Source organism: Mixophyes fleayi, chromosome 2 (assembly GCF_038048845.1).
Source record: "Mixophyes fleayi isolate aMixFle1 chromosome 2, aMixFle1.hap1, whole genome shotgun sequence".
Classification (NCBI taxonomy): Eukaryota; Metazoa; Chordata; class Amphibia; order Anura; family Limnodynastidae; genus Mixophyes; species Mixophyes fleayi.
In genome coordinates, this window is record NC_134403.1 from 313,800,748 (window position 1) to 313,819,349 (window position 18,602).

General features: G+C 40.6%; 1 protein-coding gene across 1 annotated transcript in view; it reads left to right on the forward strand.

Moving 5' to 3' along the window:
* Positions 1 to 13,745, forward strand: part of GDPD1 (glycerophosphodiester phosphodiesterase domain containing 1) — a 79,776-nt gene extending 66,031 nt beyond the window's left edge. Inside the window, exons 9-10 of the mRNA XM_075196591.1 lie at positions 4,841 to 4,892; positions 10,887 to 13,745. Coding sequence (XP_075052692.1) covers positions 4,841 to 4,892; positions 10,887 to 11,009 — 175 coding nt within the window. The 3' untranslated portion in view covers positions 11,010 to 13,745. The remainder of the gene's footprint in view (positions 1 to 4,840; positions 4,893 to 10,886) is intronic.
* The last annotated feature ends 4,857 nt before the right edge of the window (positions 13,746 to 18,602 follow it).

Sequence of the window (18,602 nt, forward strand, 5' to 3'; positions counted from 1 at the left end):
CCCGGTATCAAGTTGGGTACCGGGGCCACCCCACTACGCAGTCCAGATACTTGTTTGGTGGAATTCTGACACGTGGAGGGTGTATTTATTTTATTGTGGCCCCGGTATCAAGTTGGGTACCGGGGCCACCCCACTACGCAGTCCAGATACTTGTTTGGTGGAATTCTGACACGTGGAGGGTGTATTTATTTTATTGTGGCCCCGGTATCAAGTTGGGTACCGGGGCCACCCCACTACGCAGTCCAGATACTTGTTTGGTGGAATTCTGACACGTGGAGGGTGTATTTATTTTATTGTGGCCCCGGTATCAAGTTGGGTACCGGGGCCACCCCACTACGCAGTCCAGATACTTGTTTGGTGGAATTCTGACACGTGGAGGGTGTATTTATTTTATTGTGGCCCCGGTATCAAGTTGGGTACCGGGGCCACCCCACTACGCAGTCCAGATACTTGTTTGGTGGAATTCTGACACGTGGAGGGTGTATTTATTTTATTGTGGCCCCGGTATCAAGTTGGGTACCGGGGCCACCCCACTACGCAGTCCAGATACTTGTTTGGTGGAATTCTGACACGTGGAGGGTGTATTTATTTTATTGTGGCCCCGGTACCAAATTGTGTACCGGGGCCACCACACTACGCAGTCAAGATAGATAGATGCGTATCATAGATAAAGTACATTCAGTGGTGTGGGGCAAATTGAAAAATATTCAAAATGCACTGACATTATCAAAAACAAGAGGTTGTCACACGCTAAAACTCCAACATGTATATGATGGAGAGGATGGAGGAGCAGCCGTATGTGTAGTGTAATGCAGACCTGTTGAAGGTTTTTTATATATTTTATTGTGGTGCCCAGTGCCCACTCCTCTACGCAGTCCAGGTACATTTATTGGTGCGAATCAAACAAGTTGATGGTTTTCTTATTATATATATTGTGGTGACCCACTCCTCTACGCAGTCCAGGTACATTTATTGGTGCGAATCAAACAAGTTGATGGTTTTCTTATTATATATATTGTGGTGACCCACTCCTCTACGCAGTCCAGGTACATTTATTGGTGCGATTCATAAAAGTTCAGGGTTTTTAAGATATTGTGGTGACCCACTCCTCTACGCAGTCCAGGTACATTTATTGGTGCGATTCATAAAAGTTCAGGGTTTTTAATATATTGTGGTGACCCACTCCTCTACGCAGTCCAGGTACATTTATTGGTGCGAATCAAACAAGTTGATGGTTTTCTTATTATATATATTGTGGTGACCCACTCCTCTACGCAGTCCAGGTACATTTATTGGTGCGATTCATAAAAGTTCAGGGTTTTTAAGATATTGTGGTGACCCACTCCTCTACGCAGTCCAGGTACATTTATTGGTGCGAATCAAACAAGTTGATGGTTTTCTTATTATATATATTGTGGTGACCCACTCCTCTACGCAGTCCAGGTACATTTATTGGTGCGATTCATAAAAGTTCAGGGTTTTTAATATATTGTGGTGACCCACTCCTCTACGCAGTCCAGGTACATTTATTGGTGCGAATCAAACCAGTTGATGGTTTTCTTATTATATATATTGTGGTGACCCACTCCTCTACGCAGTCCAGGTACATTTATTGGTGCGATTCATAAAAGTTCAGGGTTTTTAATATATTGTGGTGACCCACTCCTCTACGCAGTCCAGGTACAATTATTGGTGCGAATCATAAAAGTTCAGGGTTTTTAATATATTGTGGTGACCCACTCCTCTACGCAGTCCAGGTACATTTATTGGTGCGATTCATAAAAGTTCAGGGTTTTTAATATATTGTGGTGACCCACTCCTCTACGCAGTCCAGGTACAATTATTGGTGCGAATCATAAAAGTTCAGGGTTTTTAATATATATTGTGGTGACCCACTCCTCTACGCAGTCCAGGTACAATTATTGGTGCGAATCATAAAAGTTCAGGGTTTTTAATATATATTGTGGTGACCCACTCCTCTACGCAGTCCAGAAAGATACCTTGTTGCAACGTTTTGGACTAATAACTATATTGTGAGGTGTTCAGAATACACTGTAAATTAGTGGAAATGCTTGTTATTGAATGTTATTGAGGTTAATAATAGCCTAGGAGTGAAAATAAGCCCAAAAACTTGATTTTTAAACTTTTTATGTTTTTTTCAAAAAAAATCCGAATCCAATACCTTAAATCCGAACCGAGACCTTTCGTCAAGTGTTTTGCGAGACAAATCCGAACCTCAAAAATAACGAAAATCCGGATCCAAAACACAAAACACGAGACCTCAAAAGTCGCCGGTGCACATCCCTAGTTTAAATGTTGGTTGTATAACTGGACATACACTTGAATGTGAGCTAATAACAGAAACTAGAATGTGTATTCAGCACTCTGAACAACATGGTAATGTACAGCTGCCCATATACACACATTATCACATAAGAATAACATCCAGCATATGAAACAGAAATAGTGCTGCACAACTGGACTTTCAAATGTCAACAAACAAGGGAAGATTGAATTGCTGGCGAAGTGCCGAGATGTCCGACTGCGGAAATTGCCGGCCATTACAGTAGGAATATTCTCTCATTTTTCTGTGCACCTCTATAGGGTGCGAGGATAAATGATCAGAGATCCCTGCCATAATAACATTGGTGCGATGTGTCTCCGTGGATGTTCCGGAGATAGGTCACACGGAATTGAATCACCCCCATGGAGTCTTACATTTTAAGAATTAATACAAAAGTGGAAGCTGCTCAAATCAATTTATAGGCCATAACAGGTGCTTGAAAGGGTGGGGTTATCCTACAAGGAACATACACACAACATTTTTTCCCCCAGCACACTGCTATAGCCAGCAACAGATCTGCCATTTCTACTGTAGATAAAAATGCAAAAGAATTAACCAAGGGAAATGGTGCAGGAAAATTATCATGTAGAGAATACAAAAATATATTGATGCCTTAATCCAGCATACAATACAAGATGCTTTACAAATATCCATGTGTAATGCCCCCTTTGTACTGCTACGGTGTGTATGTAAGCATGTCAATATGCGTGTGTCCTGTATATGGGTGGGCTGAACGTTCTCTATTCATCAGTAGTGTGAACAATAAAATCACATAAAATTAGCAAAAAACATACTACAACATTTTGTACATAATACCTAAAACAGATCTCTCTGATATATGATAAATTAGAGGTATCTCTATTACCACTAATATAATACTTGCTGTGCTAAAATAGTGATACAAAGCTATATACAGATATCTGTCTAAATCAATTTAAACATCTATGAACACTTCAAATAGTAATACAGTCCAGAAGCAAATAAATAAATATCTGTATGGATATGCAACTTTATCAGTTAGTTGGAATATAGGCTCTTTCTTCTTTCAGCTCCAATATAAAGCAGTTTGCAGCCTGAAGTGCAAGACAATGTCCAAATTCATATAATAGGCTCCTTGCTAAATAAATTATCTCCTCTCTGTAATATTACTTGTCTAACAGAAGACTTTTGCCGTTTTCTCTTGATTTGATTAAGTCCAATCACTCTAACTAACTATCCCTATCTAGCTAACGAATATGGCTCAGTCCAATTACTTGAATAATATTAGAAACATGGATACTTATCACTCTCTCTCTTTTTCTCTTTGCTCCTCTGTTCATATCTCTCACAGCAGTCCAGCTTATAGTGTCTCCTGTTATGGCATCTTCCTCTGTCTATACAGCGCTGGTCTCTCTCATCACCGCTGTATCCCAAGTTCAATACTGTTTCCTCTCCTCTCCTCCATGCTCCTTCTCCTCTTCCAACTGCTGCATCTCCCTGTCAGTCCTTCTCAGAAATCCAACTACTGTTTTCAGCTGCTACTTCACAGCTCCTCTTCCCCACTGCATGCTGGGAGATGCTGTTCTCTGCCTGCAGGGGGGGGGGGGGGGGGGGTATCTAAAGCAGATGTGCGACCTGCTCAGGTTGCCATTGCTACACATGCATACAGAATATGACACACTTCCATAAAAATACAGGTGATGTTTATCAAATAAGCAATTTTATGCCTATATTTGCTTGTTGGTTTCAATCAATTGTGCTCGGTGGAAAACAATAGTTATAATACATGGTCTCCTTTTAAATAAATTTTCCCAGTTTAATCAGATATTACTCTTTATACATATATCTATGACTTAATTTGATGAAATTAATTTGCCCCATTCGTAAACAATATTTGAATGCTCACACCCCCACATGTACTCCCCAACGATTATCCGTTTAAAAATAAAAATGTGGCCCTTCACATAACTTTTATAGCCCTGAAGAGAGTGGTCTCTCCCTACTCTGGTGCTCTTGGGGTGGAATGACTGTAATGAAATTGAAGGGCTTTAGTCCATAGAGGCCACAGGTGGTTTTGGCCGGTGAAACCACTTGTGATTTTATGCAGGTAGGGATAATGATTTTTCAATTAAATCATTTGGTCAACCAATGAAACTGCAGGCTCCTGTGACCTTTTGTGATATAATTAGTAAGTAGCAAATACATATGTTGTCTTACCAAATATACACTTACACCCACCAGAGCTGATACAATGAACCCAGAGTTCAAACAAACAGTTTTTGAAATCAATTAAACAAACATTTTTACCACTGGCCATTAAGGACATCTTTATTTTTTATTGCTATCATGTTCATTTCAGACACCTTCCACCCACCTCTCCCCCATACACACAAACAATCTGTGCATATCATCATAGCTCTGTTTTCACTATATAGATTTTCTGGAAAACAAGATCTTTCAGGAAGGTTAAGATTTTCACGATCTGATATTAATGTTTTACCTTTTTTTTTGTTTCAGATTAATAATGAGAAAGGCTCTATTTGAGCATCTGAAAGCACGAGGAATTCAGGTACAGTATATAAAATCTCAACTCTCACAAAGGCGGGGTCTGCTGCAGCATCACACTCATGGCCCTCATCGGGTCCCGGCATACTTACCTCCTCAACGCAGGGCTCTCTTTCGGCGCTGAGCGCTGTGATCTCCTAATGGTGGATGCCTTCTTGGATTTGGGTTGCAGTATCGATATGTTTTATAATCTCTCTTTCCCCTGCTATTGGCTCTCCTATCATCTACATGATATTTAAGGCACCTGACCCTGCAGTCAGGTGCAGGTTCTTTGTGTCAGTCTTCTGGCTCCTACACAGACGTGGCTCTTTGTGCTCGGTTTCTCCTGCTGTTGATTCCTCGATTTGCTGTTCAGTGGAACTCATCTGCAGACTATCACCTCCTCGTGTCAAGCTTGTTGTCTAGTAGTAACCTCTTCACAGACTATGTCCTCCTGTGCTCAGCTTGCTGTTCCAGTGATTCCTCTGTTCGCTGTTCAGTGAAACTCATCCGCAGGCTATCACCTACTCCTTTATTCTCCTAACGAGTCTCGCCTAGCACTCTTTCTGCGCCTTTGGGTAGAGTAGCGTTAAGGTAGGCAGATCCAGGAATCCTAATCTCAGCCATGGTTTGTGACAGTAAGAAGAGGCCAAAGTATGGGTCTTGCTGGAGAACGTTCAACGAAAGATATACTCCCAACACTTGGGAAGAGTGAAACAACAAGATGCCATGCAACGCCAGTTGTTTGATTGCTTACAAGTCCACGGCCGCACGCCTTAACACCTTACAGGTAGCGCAGTTTCTGCTCCACCTCCAGCTGAACCCAGTGCTCCGCTTCCGCCTCCTCTACCCTTCGACTTCTAACACCTTCTTAGTTCTACGTAGACCACAAGTGGGTTTTTGAACCAGTGTTCAATTCAATCCAGCCCCGCAATTTCCCTACCGACCAGACAAAGGTCGCCTATATATTATCTCTGCTAACCAAACAAGCTTTGGCCTGGGCTTCTCCTCGGTGGGAAATGGAAGATCCCTTACTCAGTGATTGCATCGCCTTCATATCAGCTTTTTGTAAAATCTTTGAGCCTGGACGTGTCACTTCAGCAGTGGCTAGTATTCATAGGCTCTGGCAAAAGAGCCGTTCTGTGGCTCAGTATGTAATTGAATTCCGCACTCTCTCATCAGAGCTCCGGTGGAACAATGATGCTCTAGTGGCCACTTTCTGGCAGGGTCTATCCAACCGTGTTAAGGACGTTCTGGCTTCCCACCCTTCATGCCCTATTTCCTTGTGTAATCGGGAAGATTTATGGTTCCAGAAAAGATCAGCTGAAAAAGAACCTTCTCACCGGCCTACCTTTAAGTTGGTTCCCCATTTCCAATCTTCCATACCCCCTAATGAGCCCATGCATTTTGGCTGCGCTCGCTGGAGGAACATCTCCGGAGGAATGAGAAAAGAGGCAAAATTATAACCTTTTCATTTATAGTGCTGAAATGGGTCACTTCCTCAACTCCTGTCCAAAAAGATCAGGAAATGCCAACCCCTAACCTGCTCAGGGGAGGTCAGGCTGTCTCCTAAACTCTCTCCAATTCCTAGTGTTTGTTCTATTCTTGTTTCTTTACAGTGTGCCATGGGTAAGTGCCAATCGTCTGGTCTCTTGGATTCCAGCACAGCTGGAAACTTTATTTCCCACTCTTTGGTATCTCAGTGGTCCTTGCCTACGATCCCCTTGAAGACTCCAGTTGTCATCACTGCCATTGATTGCTCTAGTCTTCCTAACAGAGCTATCCATCTGCAGACCAGGCCCCTCACTCTTCAAATAAGGGGCATTACAGAACCTTTCTGGTTCTGACCCAAACCACTCTCTCTCTTATTCTAGGTCTACCCTGGCTCCAGCTAAATTCCCCACAAGTGGATTGGAATTCCTCGCAAATCCTTTCCTGGGGTACTACCTGGCAATCCCATTGCCTGACCCAGGTGAAACCTCTTCAAATGATTTCTACTACCTCTGACCAAGTTCCCTCAGCTCTCTCTCATCAGTACTCAGTCTTCTTGGATGTGTTTGATAAAGGTCGTTCTGAGCTTCTGGCGCTGTCTTATCAACTTTCTGCCGTTTAAAACTCACCCCTGCGGTTCGAGTATACCCTCTCTACCTGAGAGGCTATGGCTGGCTATATTAAAAATAATCTCCAATGTGGCTTCATCAGACCTCCCAGCAGGAGCAGGGTTCTTTTTTTTAAAGGAGGAGGACGGGTCCCTGCGATCCTGCATTCATTTCCTAGGTCTAAATGTGATTACTATTAAGAATCGTTACCCCATTCCACTAATTACTGAACTTTTTGACCGTAACAAAGGACCTAAGATCTTCACCAAATTAGACCTTCGAGGGGCTTACAACCACAGACAAATGTAAGACCGCATTTAACACCCGAGATGGTCATTACGAGTACCTGGTTATGCCATTTGGACTCTGCAATTCCCCAGCTGTCTTTCAACGTTTTGTAAATAAGGTTTTCAGAGATTTCCTTTAATCCTGTGTGTATACCTCAACTATATTTATATTTTCTCTCAAGATGTTGCTTCACACCCTCTCTACATCTCTGAGGTCCTCTCCAGATTCCGTAGGAATTGACTCTAATGCTAATTAGAAACGTGATCCTTTGAAGCCTTCTCAATGCCTTTCCTCTAATACATCATCTCAGGTTCTGGTCTACAAATGGACCCTGAGAAGGGTTGAGCCATTTTAGACTGGCCACTTCCATCCGGCCTCAAGACAATCCAGAGCTTCCTGGGGTTTTTTTAACTATTGTAGACAGTTCTTTCAGAATTGCTTCACCATAGTCGCTTCTATTGTGGCCCTTACCCAGAAGGTAGCTGATACTAAGAACTGGTCTTCAGGAGCTCTGGAAGCCTTCAGTTTTCTCCAAAAGGCCTTTTAGTCTGCTCCCTTCCTCAGACAACCTGATATAACCCAACCTTTCTTTCTTGGAGTTATGTCTCCGCAGTGGGAGTGGGAGCCGTTCTCTCCCAAAAATCTCTGTCCAATAAACTTCTTCCTTGCGCCTTCTATTCTTGCCCACATAACTGGATTACACTATAGGGGATAAGGAACTATTGCTCATGAAATTGGCCCTTTCTAAATGGCGCTCTTTGAAGGTACACTGGTATCCAGTTACCATCTTTACGGATCACAAAAACCTCCTTCGAACAGCGTAGTGCCTTAACCCTGTGCCAGGCTCGCTGGTCACTATTTTTTTTCACGCTTTAACCTTTGTGTGACATGCAAACCAGGTCATATGAACAAGAAAGCTCTCTAGGGCCTTCGATTACATCCAAGACTCTGATCAATCCTTTGAGCACGCCATCTTGGACCCCAAATGCCTTCTCTCCTCCGCGGTGTCTTCCAGTATCTCCAGTCATGCAAGCTCCCTCAAGACTTTTGAACTCATCTATTGGAACTACTGGTGACCCACTCTCCGTACTGATGTGAAAGATTTTGTGGCCACTTGTAGCATCTGCGCTCAACACAAACCTTCCCATCAGATGCCTTCTGGTCCTCAGCTGCCTCTTCTGTACCAACTAGACCTTAGTCACACATTAGTATGGACTTTGTTACTGATCTCCCTCCTAGCAGAGGGTTTTACACTATTTGGGTAATTGTAGGCCGTTATTCAAAAGTGGCCCATTTTGTTCCTCTTGTTGGTCTTCCTTCCTCTCTAGTCTTAGCGCAGAAGTTTGTAAAAGAGATTTTCCTCCTTCATGGCTGCCCTCTGGTAATAATATCTGATCATGGAGTCCAATTCATCTCCAAATTTTGGCGAGCGCTGTGTAAAGTTCTCAATATCCAATTAAAATTATCCTTGTCTTATCATCCGCAATGAAACGGCCAAATAGAGAGAGTCAACCAGGATCTTGAGACCTTCCTCAGAATCTTGTCCTCCATCAACCTGGACAACTGGTCCAATCTGTTATCTTGGGCAGAATTTGCTTACAACAATTTATTTCATGAATCCACTTCCACCACTCCATTCTCTGTGGTATATGGTCTGCATCCTCTTCTTCCCAAGTTTCCGGTGGGGTTCCTGCAGTCAAACACTCTCCAATGGGACTTCACCTCCATCTGGTCTCAAGTTGTGACTTGCCTCAGAAAATTGTCGGATTGATACAAACGTTTTGTGGACAAGAAATGCCAAGCAGTTCTTGCACTTAAAGTGGGAGATAGGGTGTGATTCACATTATGAACTCCTAGATGGAATGTTAAAATGGATATAAAATATGGATGGAGACTATTACATAATTTGACACACTTACAACAGGTTTAGGTGCATATTCCCATTCAAACTGATGTTCAATATATGTAATGTATGAAAATTAAACCCATGTTCACCCCACTGACAAGTTACAATGGAACATAATTAAGTATTTGTGAGGGACAATTATTCTAAATAACAGTCTGTAATTTAGAGAACAATGAGAACCTAATAGGGGGCTCTTTTCTTTTCCAATTTTTAATCTTTTTTCACACAAATTCCATATCTTTATCAATAACATTTTATTACTCTATATTTTGCAGCAAAACATTACCACACTATATGAATAGAATTTGAATAAGTTGGTATAAAAATAAAATTTGTTTTATTATAAAAATTGGATAATAAATAGATTGTACTATAGTTTTTGTACTGGTATTAATAACAATAGTGCCTCTAGTATTAGAACTTTGTTTTTCTTCCTTTTTGACAATCATACACAATCCATCCCATATGTCGGACTGACATCTTAACAGAACAGGAAACCCCTCTGCTCTATCAAGATCAGAGTAGTGGCAGTGGGGAACGAAGGTGTCGAAGGGGAGCAGGGGCCTTGGAGGTGGGTGGCTGCCTGGCATTGTTGGTGCCCCCCCTCACCTCCAGGCTTCCTGGCCCTCACACTCCTGTACCAATGATGGTTACATTCTTCCTGATTACAGCTTTTATTCATATATAGACGGATTATTCAGAAATGACTAATTATTATTTATTTATTGAATTACGTATTTATGTATTAAGTATTAATAAGTATTTTGCCAGGAATAAATACATTGAGAGTCACCTCTCGTTTTGAAGTGTGTCCTGGAAACATCATATACAGTTGCGACCTAATATAGATAAAAGACATTAGCATTAAGCATTACAATTTCAAATAACTTTATAGAGACAAATGGCATAAATGGCAGCAGATTTAAGTGATTCTGGTAGCATCCAGATTCCTTGTTGAATGTAGGAACCATTAGACAAATTGCTAAGCAGAATAGTTTGATTTGTCAAGTATCTTAAAAAACTATAAAACGTAATACATTTTGAGGGCACTATCAGGATAATTGAGCCAAACTTACTCTGAAAATGTCCTCAAAATGTTTATAGCGCGCCAGTCTCCTACAAATAATGTATAATGTATTTTGTGTGTTGAACCAGAGAATACAGCCTACCAATTCACCACTTTGTGCTTCAGTGATGTCACTGCTTCTTAATGAATTCATAAGCTGCATTCTCAGAAATATTTGTTTATCCCAAAGAGGGGATAGGTGCACTTTAAAGACGTTCTTCCATTTATGGCTTAAAAATCTAAGCTTTGAAAATGTCACAAGCAAAATTTAAAAGGGGAGACGTGGGTCGACAGTGGCATGTGTTTGAATATCTGAAGCACCTGTTCATTTATATACTATTGTTACATGGAGGTGTCCTGTCTGGTCTTCAGATTTTAATATAAACTTTGCAACTGTCTGTGAAATATGTTTTTCCTGTGTGTAGAAGATCACCACGTCACAACATACGTGAAAACAGGTGCATAATTACTAAATCTAATCAAAACTATGGAATACATTAACTAGATTCAGTAGTGTCCAATTTTGCTTTATTAAACATGGTATTTGTAATTGATCATTAATTATTGATTCTAAAACTTGTTTTTTTTTCAACTTAAATAAATAATAGTTGGTTTCTTTATAGCAAAGCAGAGCATGAATACATTTCTCTTTACTTATAGGTATATATTTGGGTGTTGAACAATGAAGAAGAATATAAAAGAGCCTTTGATTTAGGCGCCACCGGTGTAATGACGGATTATCCCATCCGGCTTAAGGAATTTCTGGAACAGTACTCTCACTGAGACAAGGGAAGGGTTTAAAGAGACAACCGCCTGACTGAGATGTTACTGTACAATAAGGTCATCATACCTCATGCACGGCCGTGTAGTAAATACTTAGGTACTTATACATATTTATTTAGGGTATCTTGTATAGTTTACATTTGTAAATAGTTTAAGCAGAATCAGGATGAAACCACTAAACTGTAAATTCAGGAGAAAGACAACATCTTTTCCTATGGACAGTCTTTGTGGAATGTACGCAGTATTTAATTCCAGAAAATCAGACTTTTTATTTTCCATTTCTTAGTTTTCACGCTTATAGCTACAGAATATCACTTAGGATTATGTCTATTATTGCTGTTATTGCAAGGGGAAAGATATGCACACATGAGGGGATATTTGCTTGCTTATTTCTGTTTTAAAACCCGATAATTAAGATGCAGTCTATGTACAAATAAGACAAAACCACACAGTAACAGTGTTCATAGAAACAAGTTGCCATGCTGTCTTTCAGCTTGATGACTATTTTATAAAATATCACAAAGGTTCTCCACCTACCCAACCCAAGTCCAGCAGTGACTATACACACCATTAATAGAAAATATTTCCGCAATATATATCTGAGGGGAAAAAGTTTCATAATCATTGGATAATATGTGTTTGTTTTTTTTTGTTTTTTTTACATTGTGATGGTTATTTACTAACATAGCTGAAAGGTGATATTTTAAATCATAGCAACAAATCATCAATTATTTTTATCTATTTCGAGCAAGATATCCAATGGAAGCATGCCAATGTCTGAGTAGTTGTTATGGTTTTAGTGTACATTTGCATATTTGAGCATCATTAGTAAATAACCCTGAGTATTCAGAGTAATATTATTTTTAATATATGTGAAGCCCTTTAAAATATACCCCTAAGATACTGATCAAAAAGATCTTCTGTCCTTTCTATATTGAATCTATTTTGAAGGAAAAGCTCATAAATGCTTATTAACATTATTATGCTACATACATCATTTCCTAGACATCTGAACACAGCTACTAAGCATTTTAAAACACATCAATTTAGATGCATAGAGCTTGCAGAATATTTATCCCACTACACATCCAGGTATACAGTATACATTGTTTCACAGTAAATATTATACACATCGTAAACAGTATAAAGAGTGAGTTCACAATCATTCCAACAAACACTGCAATGTTTTACAGTAAAATGAATGTTGTATATAAAAAGTGAACATTTTGTTTTATGTTGTATTTATCAAAGACCACTAAATCTAATATACAAGTTGGCTAATATAAAACCGTTATTATCATTCATAAATATAGTGGTTGAAGTGGGAATTTATAAGTGCCAGTTTGGAATTTTGCGGTGAATTGCCGGGACTTGGTGAACACCAATGCCCCTAGAAGCTTTAGGGATTTTGATAGTGTGAAATTAATTTTAGATACTTTCTGCTTATGTTTTTCAGTTTGTCTGCCTGTATGTAACATTGTTATTGGCGCTAAACAATTTGATTTTTTACTTGATTAAAAAAACTAATTTATTAGAAGTGATACTTGAATGATTCATTGTGATTTGCAGACATTCAAACAAATAAGATATTCTAAGAATGATAATACCTATGTAGAAAATGTAAGTAAATATGTTTTATTCTGCCGCGTTAATTGGAAATTGATTAATTAGACTAAAAGACTGGTTTACCGTCTTTTGATAATCAAGCATATTGCAGTGAGAATTTAGAGTATGTCATACTGGCCCACTTTGATATACATAGTAGGTTAGCAGAACAGAAGATGTGTGAGATAAACTGTGATTGTGGGGGAGATATATTACTGTATGCGTAAACATCCTGTCAGTAATCTCAGTAAAGATCACAGCAGTCAGCCTCTTTTAGCCACCATTTGGAAAGATGATTGATGAGCAATTGCTTGCACTCAGCTGTACAAAAAATGTAAAGTCTAAACAGTGCACCAAGCACGACCAAAATCATTTTTTCACAGGGGCTTGAATGATATTAGAATGTCTTTTATATAACACAACTTCTATGTTGGGATTAGTGGTCCTTCAAAGGCACATATTCTTTGCTGGTCATAAGCCCCCTGACTCCGTTATTGAGTAATGCTGTGTGCACACAATTCTGCAGGTGTCTTTTCAGATGGCTAAATTGCACTTTTGTTTCAATTTCTAAATTGGATTTTGTGTGACAAAATTATATAAGTTCTTCCATTAGGTACAACGCAATGTAAGCACACATGCTTTGATCCATTTGTAAGATCTGAATAAAGTTGTCTAGCTTCAAATGAGGGGAAAACACTAACATAGGGTGCTTTTATTGGGTAATTATGGTACAGTTATGTTCCCTGTTCTCCAAATGGAAATAATCAAATGTTCATGTGTGAAACGCCATCTTGTACACGTGTTCCTCAGACCTGGGTCCAGATTCACTTAGCAGGACTAAATGATACTTTACTGGACATTGCCCAGAACTGCATGGTACATTCTTTAGCATGTTGTAATTCCCGTTCATTCTCTGTGATAATTTATAGTGGATCTGTGTCTACGGTTCATACATTGTACAGATCTCAGCTGATATTAATAAGCCATGACAAATAAATAAAAAGTAGACAGCAACGAGAAATCTGTGAAATCGTCTGGCCTGCAGAAATGTCTTCATTCTGTACGTATTGTTGAATATGTAATACAAATCATGAAGAAAGTCCTATAATAAAATCTTTTATATATGAAACAGTGATGTTTATGTTTTATTGACAAATTAATGTGAAGCACGACAGAATCTAGTATCATATAACACCCTCTTTATAATGCCCCCTTTCTTTTCCCAATGATGATACAGGCTTTTGGGGAATATATTTCCTTACATGGGGATGTTCCTGGATCTTCCTTCAAGGTTTTTGGTGATCCTTACAACAGGGACTACCTTAGCTATTGTGCAATTACCCGCACCTCCCTCTGGCAACCAGGCATAGGTACTAGTACCACAATAACAGTATAGTCCTCTAAGAAGAGATTGCCCCCTGATAGAGGCATACCCATACATGTTGCCCAAAAACATTTTGGTGTTATTACCTTCCTCTGTGTACTGACTCTTATTATGAATACCTCGAGAATTTAAATAGATATCGTACATCATTCTATTTAGTTTTCAAATGGGTATCCTGTAAAGAGAAATGCTGATGAACAGTTTATATATACCAAATTCTACCCTTTCTCTAATTCGTTTGGGTTACCATCCCCTTCATATTCAAATGGCCAAAACTTTCCCATATGTCTTACAAAACTTGTTCGATTATACCTCATACAGTAGACTTGCAAGTTATTAGCAACTACTAGTGGAACTCTCAGTGGGGGTGAATATATCATTGATCTATTCGCAACATAGGTACTTGGAACATTACTCCAATCAATTTTCATAATTTCTCCCCAAGATAATGGGATTTCCACTAGGGGAATACCATCTCTAGCATTCAAAGGAAGGTGTGTTGTGTACAGACCCAACACTTTGGTTCATAGTCTTAGCAACTTTTGCATGTATCTGTAATACTGAGTTCTCTCCAGAGGAGTAATAATAGATAATTCTCTTGTTTAGTTTTTGCTTGTCTCATGATCAGTAGACAAAAAACAATGATCCACTTCACGGCAGGACCCATTCTGAGCCCCCAGGAGTAGCCTGTTGCCGTCTTAACATTGGGGGCGTTATGTCCCCAAAAGGGCCTAGGTGGTTTCTCTTAATCAGGTACAACAGGACTGCGCAAGTCTTAGCTGTCTGATAGGATCTCATCCACTTGAGCTGCTGGTTTAGGAGGGGTTACCTTCTTACAGTGAGAGTCGTGTATCCACGTCGGCTTCTCCTTAACTTTCACGGCAGTAGATGATGTCCGTAGTACATGGTATGGACATTTCCATCGATCTGTTAAAGAACCAGAACCTAAGAAACTTCTTATCATTACCATGTCTTCTGCTTTCATGGAGTGGCATATGGAAGGCAGCTTTGGTTGTGTGCCTATCACAGATGCTTGCAACTCCTTCAAATAATTAGTTATTTTTATCAAATATTTCACTGTCACATCCTGGACTGTAGCCAAATCAAAGGCTGGGCTTAACACCAGATTAAGGAGTTTCCCCAAAAAATGTTGTATGGGGAGATGTTCACATGCCCTCTTGGTGTTCTTCTGATAGCATGTAACACAAGAGGTAGGGCCCCAGGCCATTGTAGACCAGTCTGTTGGGTGATTTTAGTAAGTTTAACTTTGATAGTACCATTGTACCTCTCAACTTTACCACTAGCCTGTGGGTGATAGGGGGTATGCAGTTGTTGTTTTATCCCTAAAAAAATCACACAACGTTTCCTAGATCAGAGGAGATAATTTGGGGTTTCCCATACCTGCATACACATTCTTGCACTAATTTATTTGCTGTTATGCATGCAGTCTGTGAGTCACCTGAAAATAAATCTACGCATACCAATACATATTGTAACATTCTCACTTTAGGAAGTTGGATGTAGTCAATCTGTATTACCTGAAAGGGTCTTTAAGTAGGTGGGAGATGAGATGGTTCTGTGTGCACTGGCCTGCCTGAATTGCTCCTCAAACAAATTAGACAGCTTTCACAATGTTTAGTAGCAGGTAGAGAATTCAGGGGCATACCAGTAGGTCTTCATTAGACTTACCATGCCCGTTTTACCTACATGGGATAATCCGTGTAACAGTTCAGTTAGTGCAGGTAGGAGAGACTTAGGTGCTACTGGCTTATCTTCTTTACTGCACCACAATCCTAGGGCATCAGTGATACATCCCCCATCCTTCCATCAAGACACTTCCTGTTGAGAACAAGTTGATTGTATAGATATTAAAGTCTGTTCATCAGGTACCATAACAACATTTAGAATCACCTGGACATCAAGCTTTTTTTCACCTGCTGATTTTGCAGCTGCATCTGCCCTACGGTTTCCGCTTGAAACTTGAACCTGCCATGATGTGTGTGCTTGACATTTGATCACCGTTATTTGTTTAGACAACAGTACACTGTTAGGAGGTCTGTTACTGCTTTTGCATGTGCAATAGGGGTGCCATTTGATATAAGGAAATTCCGGAGCTTCCAGAGAGACCCAAAATCATGCACCACGCCAAAGGCATAGCGAGAATCTGTGTAAATGTTCACGGTCTTTGCTTCTGCTAGTTTACATGCTTGTGTCAATGCTCTAAGTTCGGCTACTTGTGCGGAATGTGGAGGTGAGAGTGCTTCTACTTTTAAGATCTCATGATCTGTGATTATTGCACAACCTGATGTGAGAGTGCCATCATTAGTACGTCTGTGGCAACTACCATCTACATAAAGTGTCAGATCAGCATTTTGGAGAGGGATCTCAGTGAGATCTGGGGGTAAATGTATGAATCTCCGGATTCTTCATCTCCGGCGTGTTCAGCCTCTTCAGCGCTTAAATTTAAAGCGGCGCTGCATTGTAAAGGGAAACTTCCCTTTACAATGCAGCGCCGCTTTAAATTTAAGCGCTGAAGAGGCTGAACACGGCGGAGATGAAGAATCCGGAGATTCATACATTTACCCCCTGGGCGTGATGAAAAATTTTGCTCAACTATTTGTAGGCAATCATATTGTCAAGGTTCCCAAGGTAAGACCACAGAGAGAAAGTAGGTGAACAAAGTGGTTTTATTAGAGACACAGGTAAGACAGGTTCAAGATGCAATAACTGGTAAGGCAGTAATATAACCACAGATCTTAACTGCGGAATAGGCAATACTGTAAAGCGATGGTGAGAAGCAGTAGTCAGCGGGTTGCAGGGTGGATACCTCTGGAAGAGAAGGAGAGATAAGTAGCCTGCGGTTTGCAGGGTTAGATACCTCTGGAAAGGTGGAGAGATGGGCAGCACGGTGGCTTAGTGGTTAGCACTTCTGCCTCACAGCACTGGGGTCATGAGTTCAATTCCCGACCATGGCCTTATCTGTGTGGAGTTTGTATGTTCTTCCCGTGTTTGCGTGGGTTTCCTCCGGGTGCTCCGGTTTCCTCCCACACTCCAAAAACATACTGGTAGGTTAATTGGTTGCTATCAAAATTGACCCCAGTCTCTCTGTGTGTGTGTGTGTATGTTAGGGAATTTAGACTGTAAGCTCCAATGGGGCAGGGACTGATGTGAATGAGTTCTCTGTACAGCACTGCGGAATCAGTGGCGCTATATAAATAAATGGTGATGATGATGATGATGATGTGAGTAGCCTGTGGGTTGCAGGGTTAGATACCTCTGGAACGGTGGAGAGATGAGTTGCCTGCGGGTTGCAGGGTTGGAGGGTTGGATACCACTGGAAAGGTGGTGGTAAGCTGAACAGGTTACACTGAGAAGCAATGAGCTGCAGAGAGCAAAAGCACAGAGATCCACATAGGAGTATAACTCAGGAACAGGGTAGATGAAGCTGTGTCTGCGGCACTGGATTGAACAGCAAAAACACAAAGACAGGTACACAGGTAAGTATAACCAGGAACTGGAGTCAAAGGAGAATGCTTCCTATCAGTTTGAGTGACCTGATGATCTGGTCCAGACTGCTGGGCGAGGCTGTCTTTTAAAGAGTAGCAGCATGTGTAAATAATCCTGAGAAAACTAGCTTAGTTCAGCAGGAAGGGAAACAGTTCAAGCACCACAGTGGCGCCTTTGGTGGCATGGTGATACTGCAGGCTATATATATCCAGAAAGTCCAACATAGCTCCTGGCAAACAGGAGCTGCAGGAGGCAGATCGTGACACATGTTGGAATGCCTACTTCTCCCCTTCCTCTGATACTGTCCAGTATCATTAATTGGCATCAGTACATTAAATTACAGTGCATTACATCTCTGTAGTATAATGTTACTGGGGGCCAGAAGGGCCAGTTCCCATTTGGTGAGACAGGAGGAGGTAATGGGATGTGTTTGCTGACAAGTGAGAAGCGAGGCTACGATGAGTGGAACATAAAGAAACAAAAGAGAGCCTAGAACAATGTCAGTCCATTTTTCAACAAGTAGAGCTGCTTCAGCTACTGCTCGCAGACAGACCGGTAGTGCTCTGGCAACAGGGTCAAGAGGACAATTGTAGTATACTACAAGTCTCTGATGATCACCATGTCGCTGTGTGAGGACTCCTGCAGCGAATCCCATGTACTCGTGACAAAACAATGAAAAAGGTAAGTCATCATTTAGGAGACCTAGAGCTGGAGCCTCAGTAAGAGATTTTTTTCAGCTGTTCAAAACACATTTCAGTTTCATAAGAGTTTCAGAGAATTCTTTAGTAGTCAATGCATAGAGTGGTGCAGCTAACTGGGAATAATTAGGAATCCACTGTGGACAGAATCCTGTCATGCCTAAAAAAGCACAAACTTGTTTTTTATTCTTTGGTAATGTCATTTGGACCACTGCTTGTATGCGTCCTATTGTTAAATGGCGGTAGCCAGCGGAGAGAAAGTGTCCTATGTACGTGACCCTAGAGACACGCAATTGAAGTTTGTCTTTGGACACTTTGGGGTATATTTACTAATCTGTGAGTTTGAAAAAGTGGAGATGTTGCCTATAGCAACCAATCAGATTCTAGCTGTCATTTTGT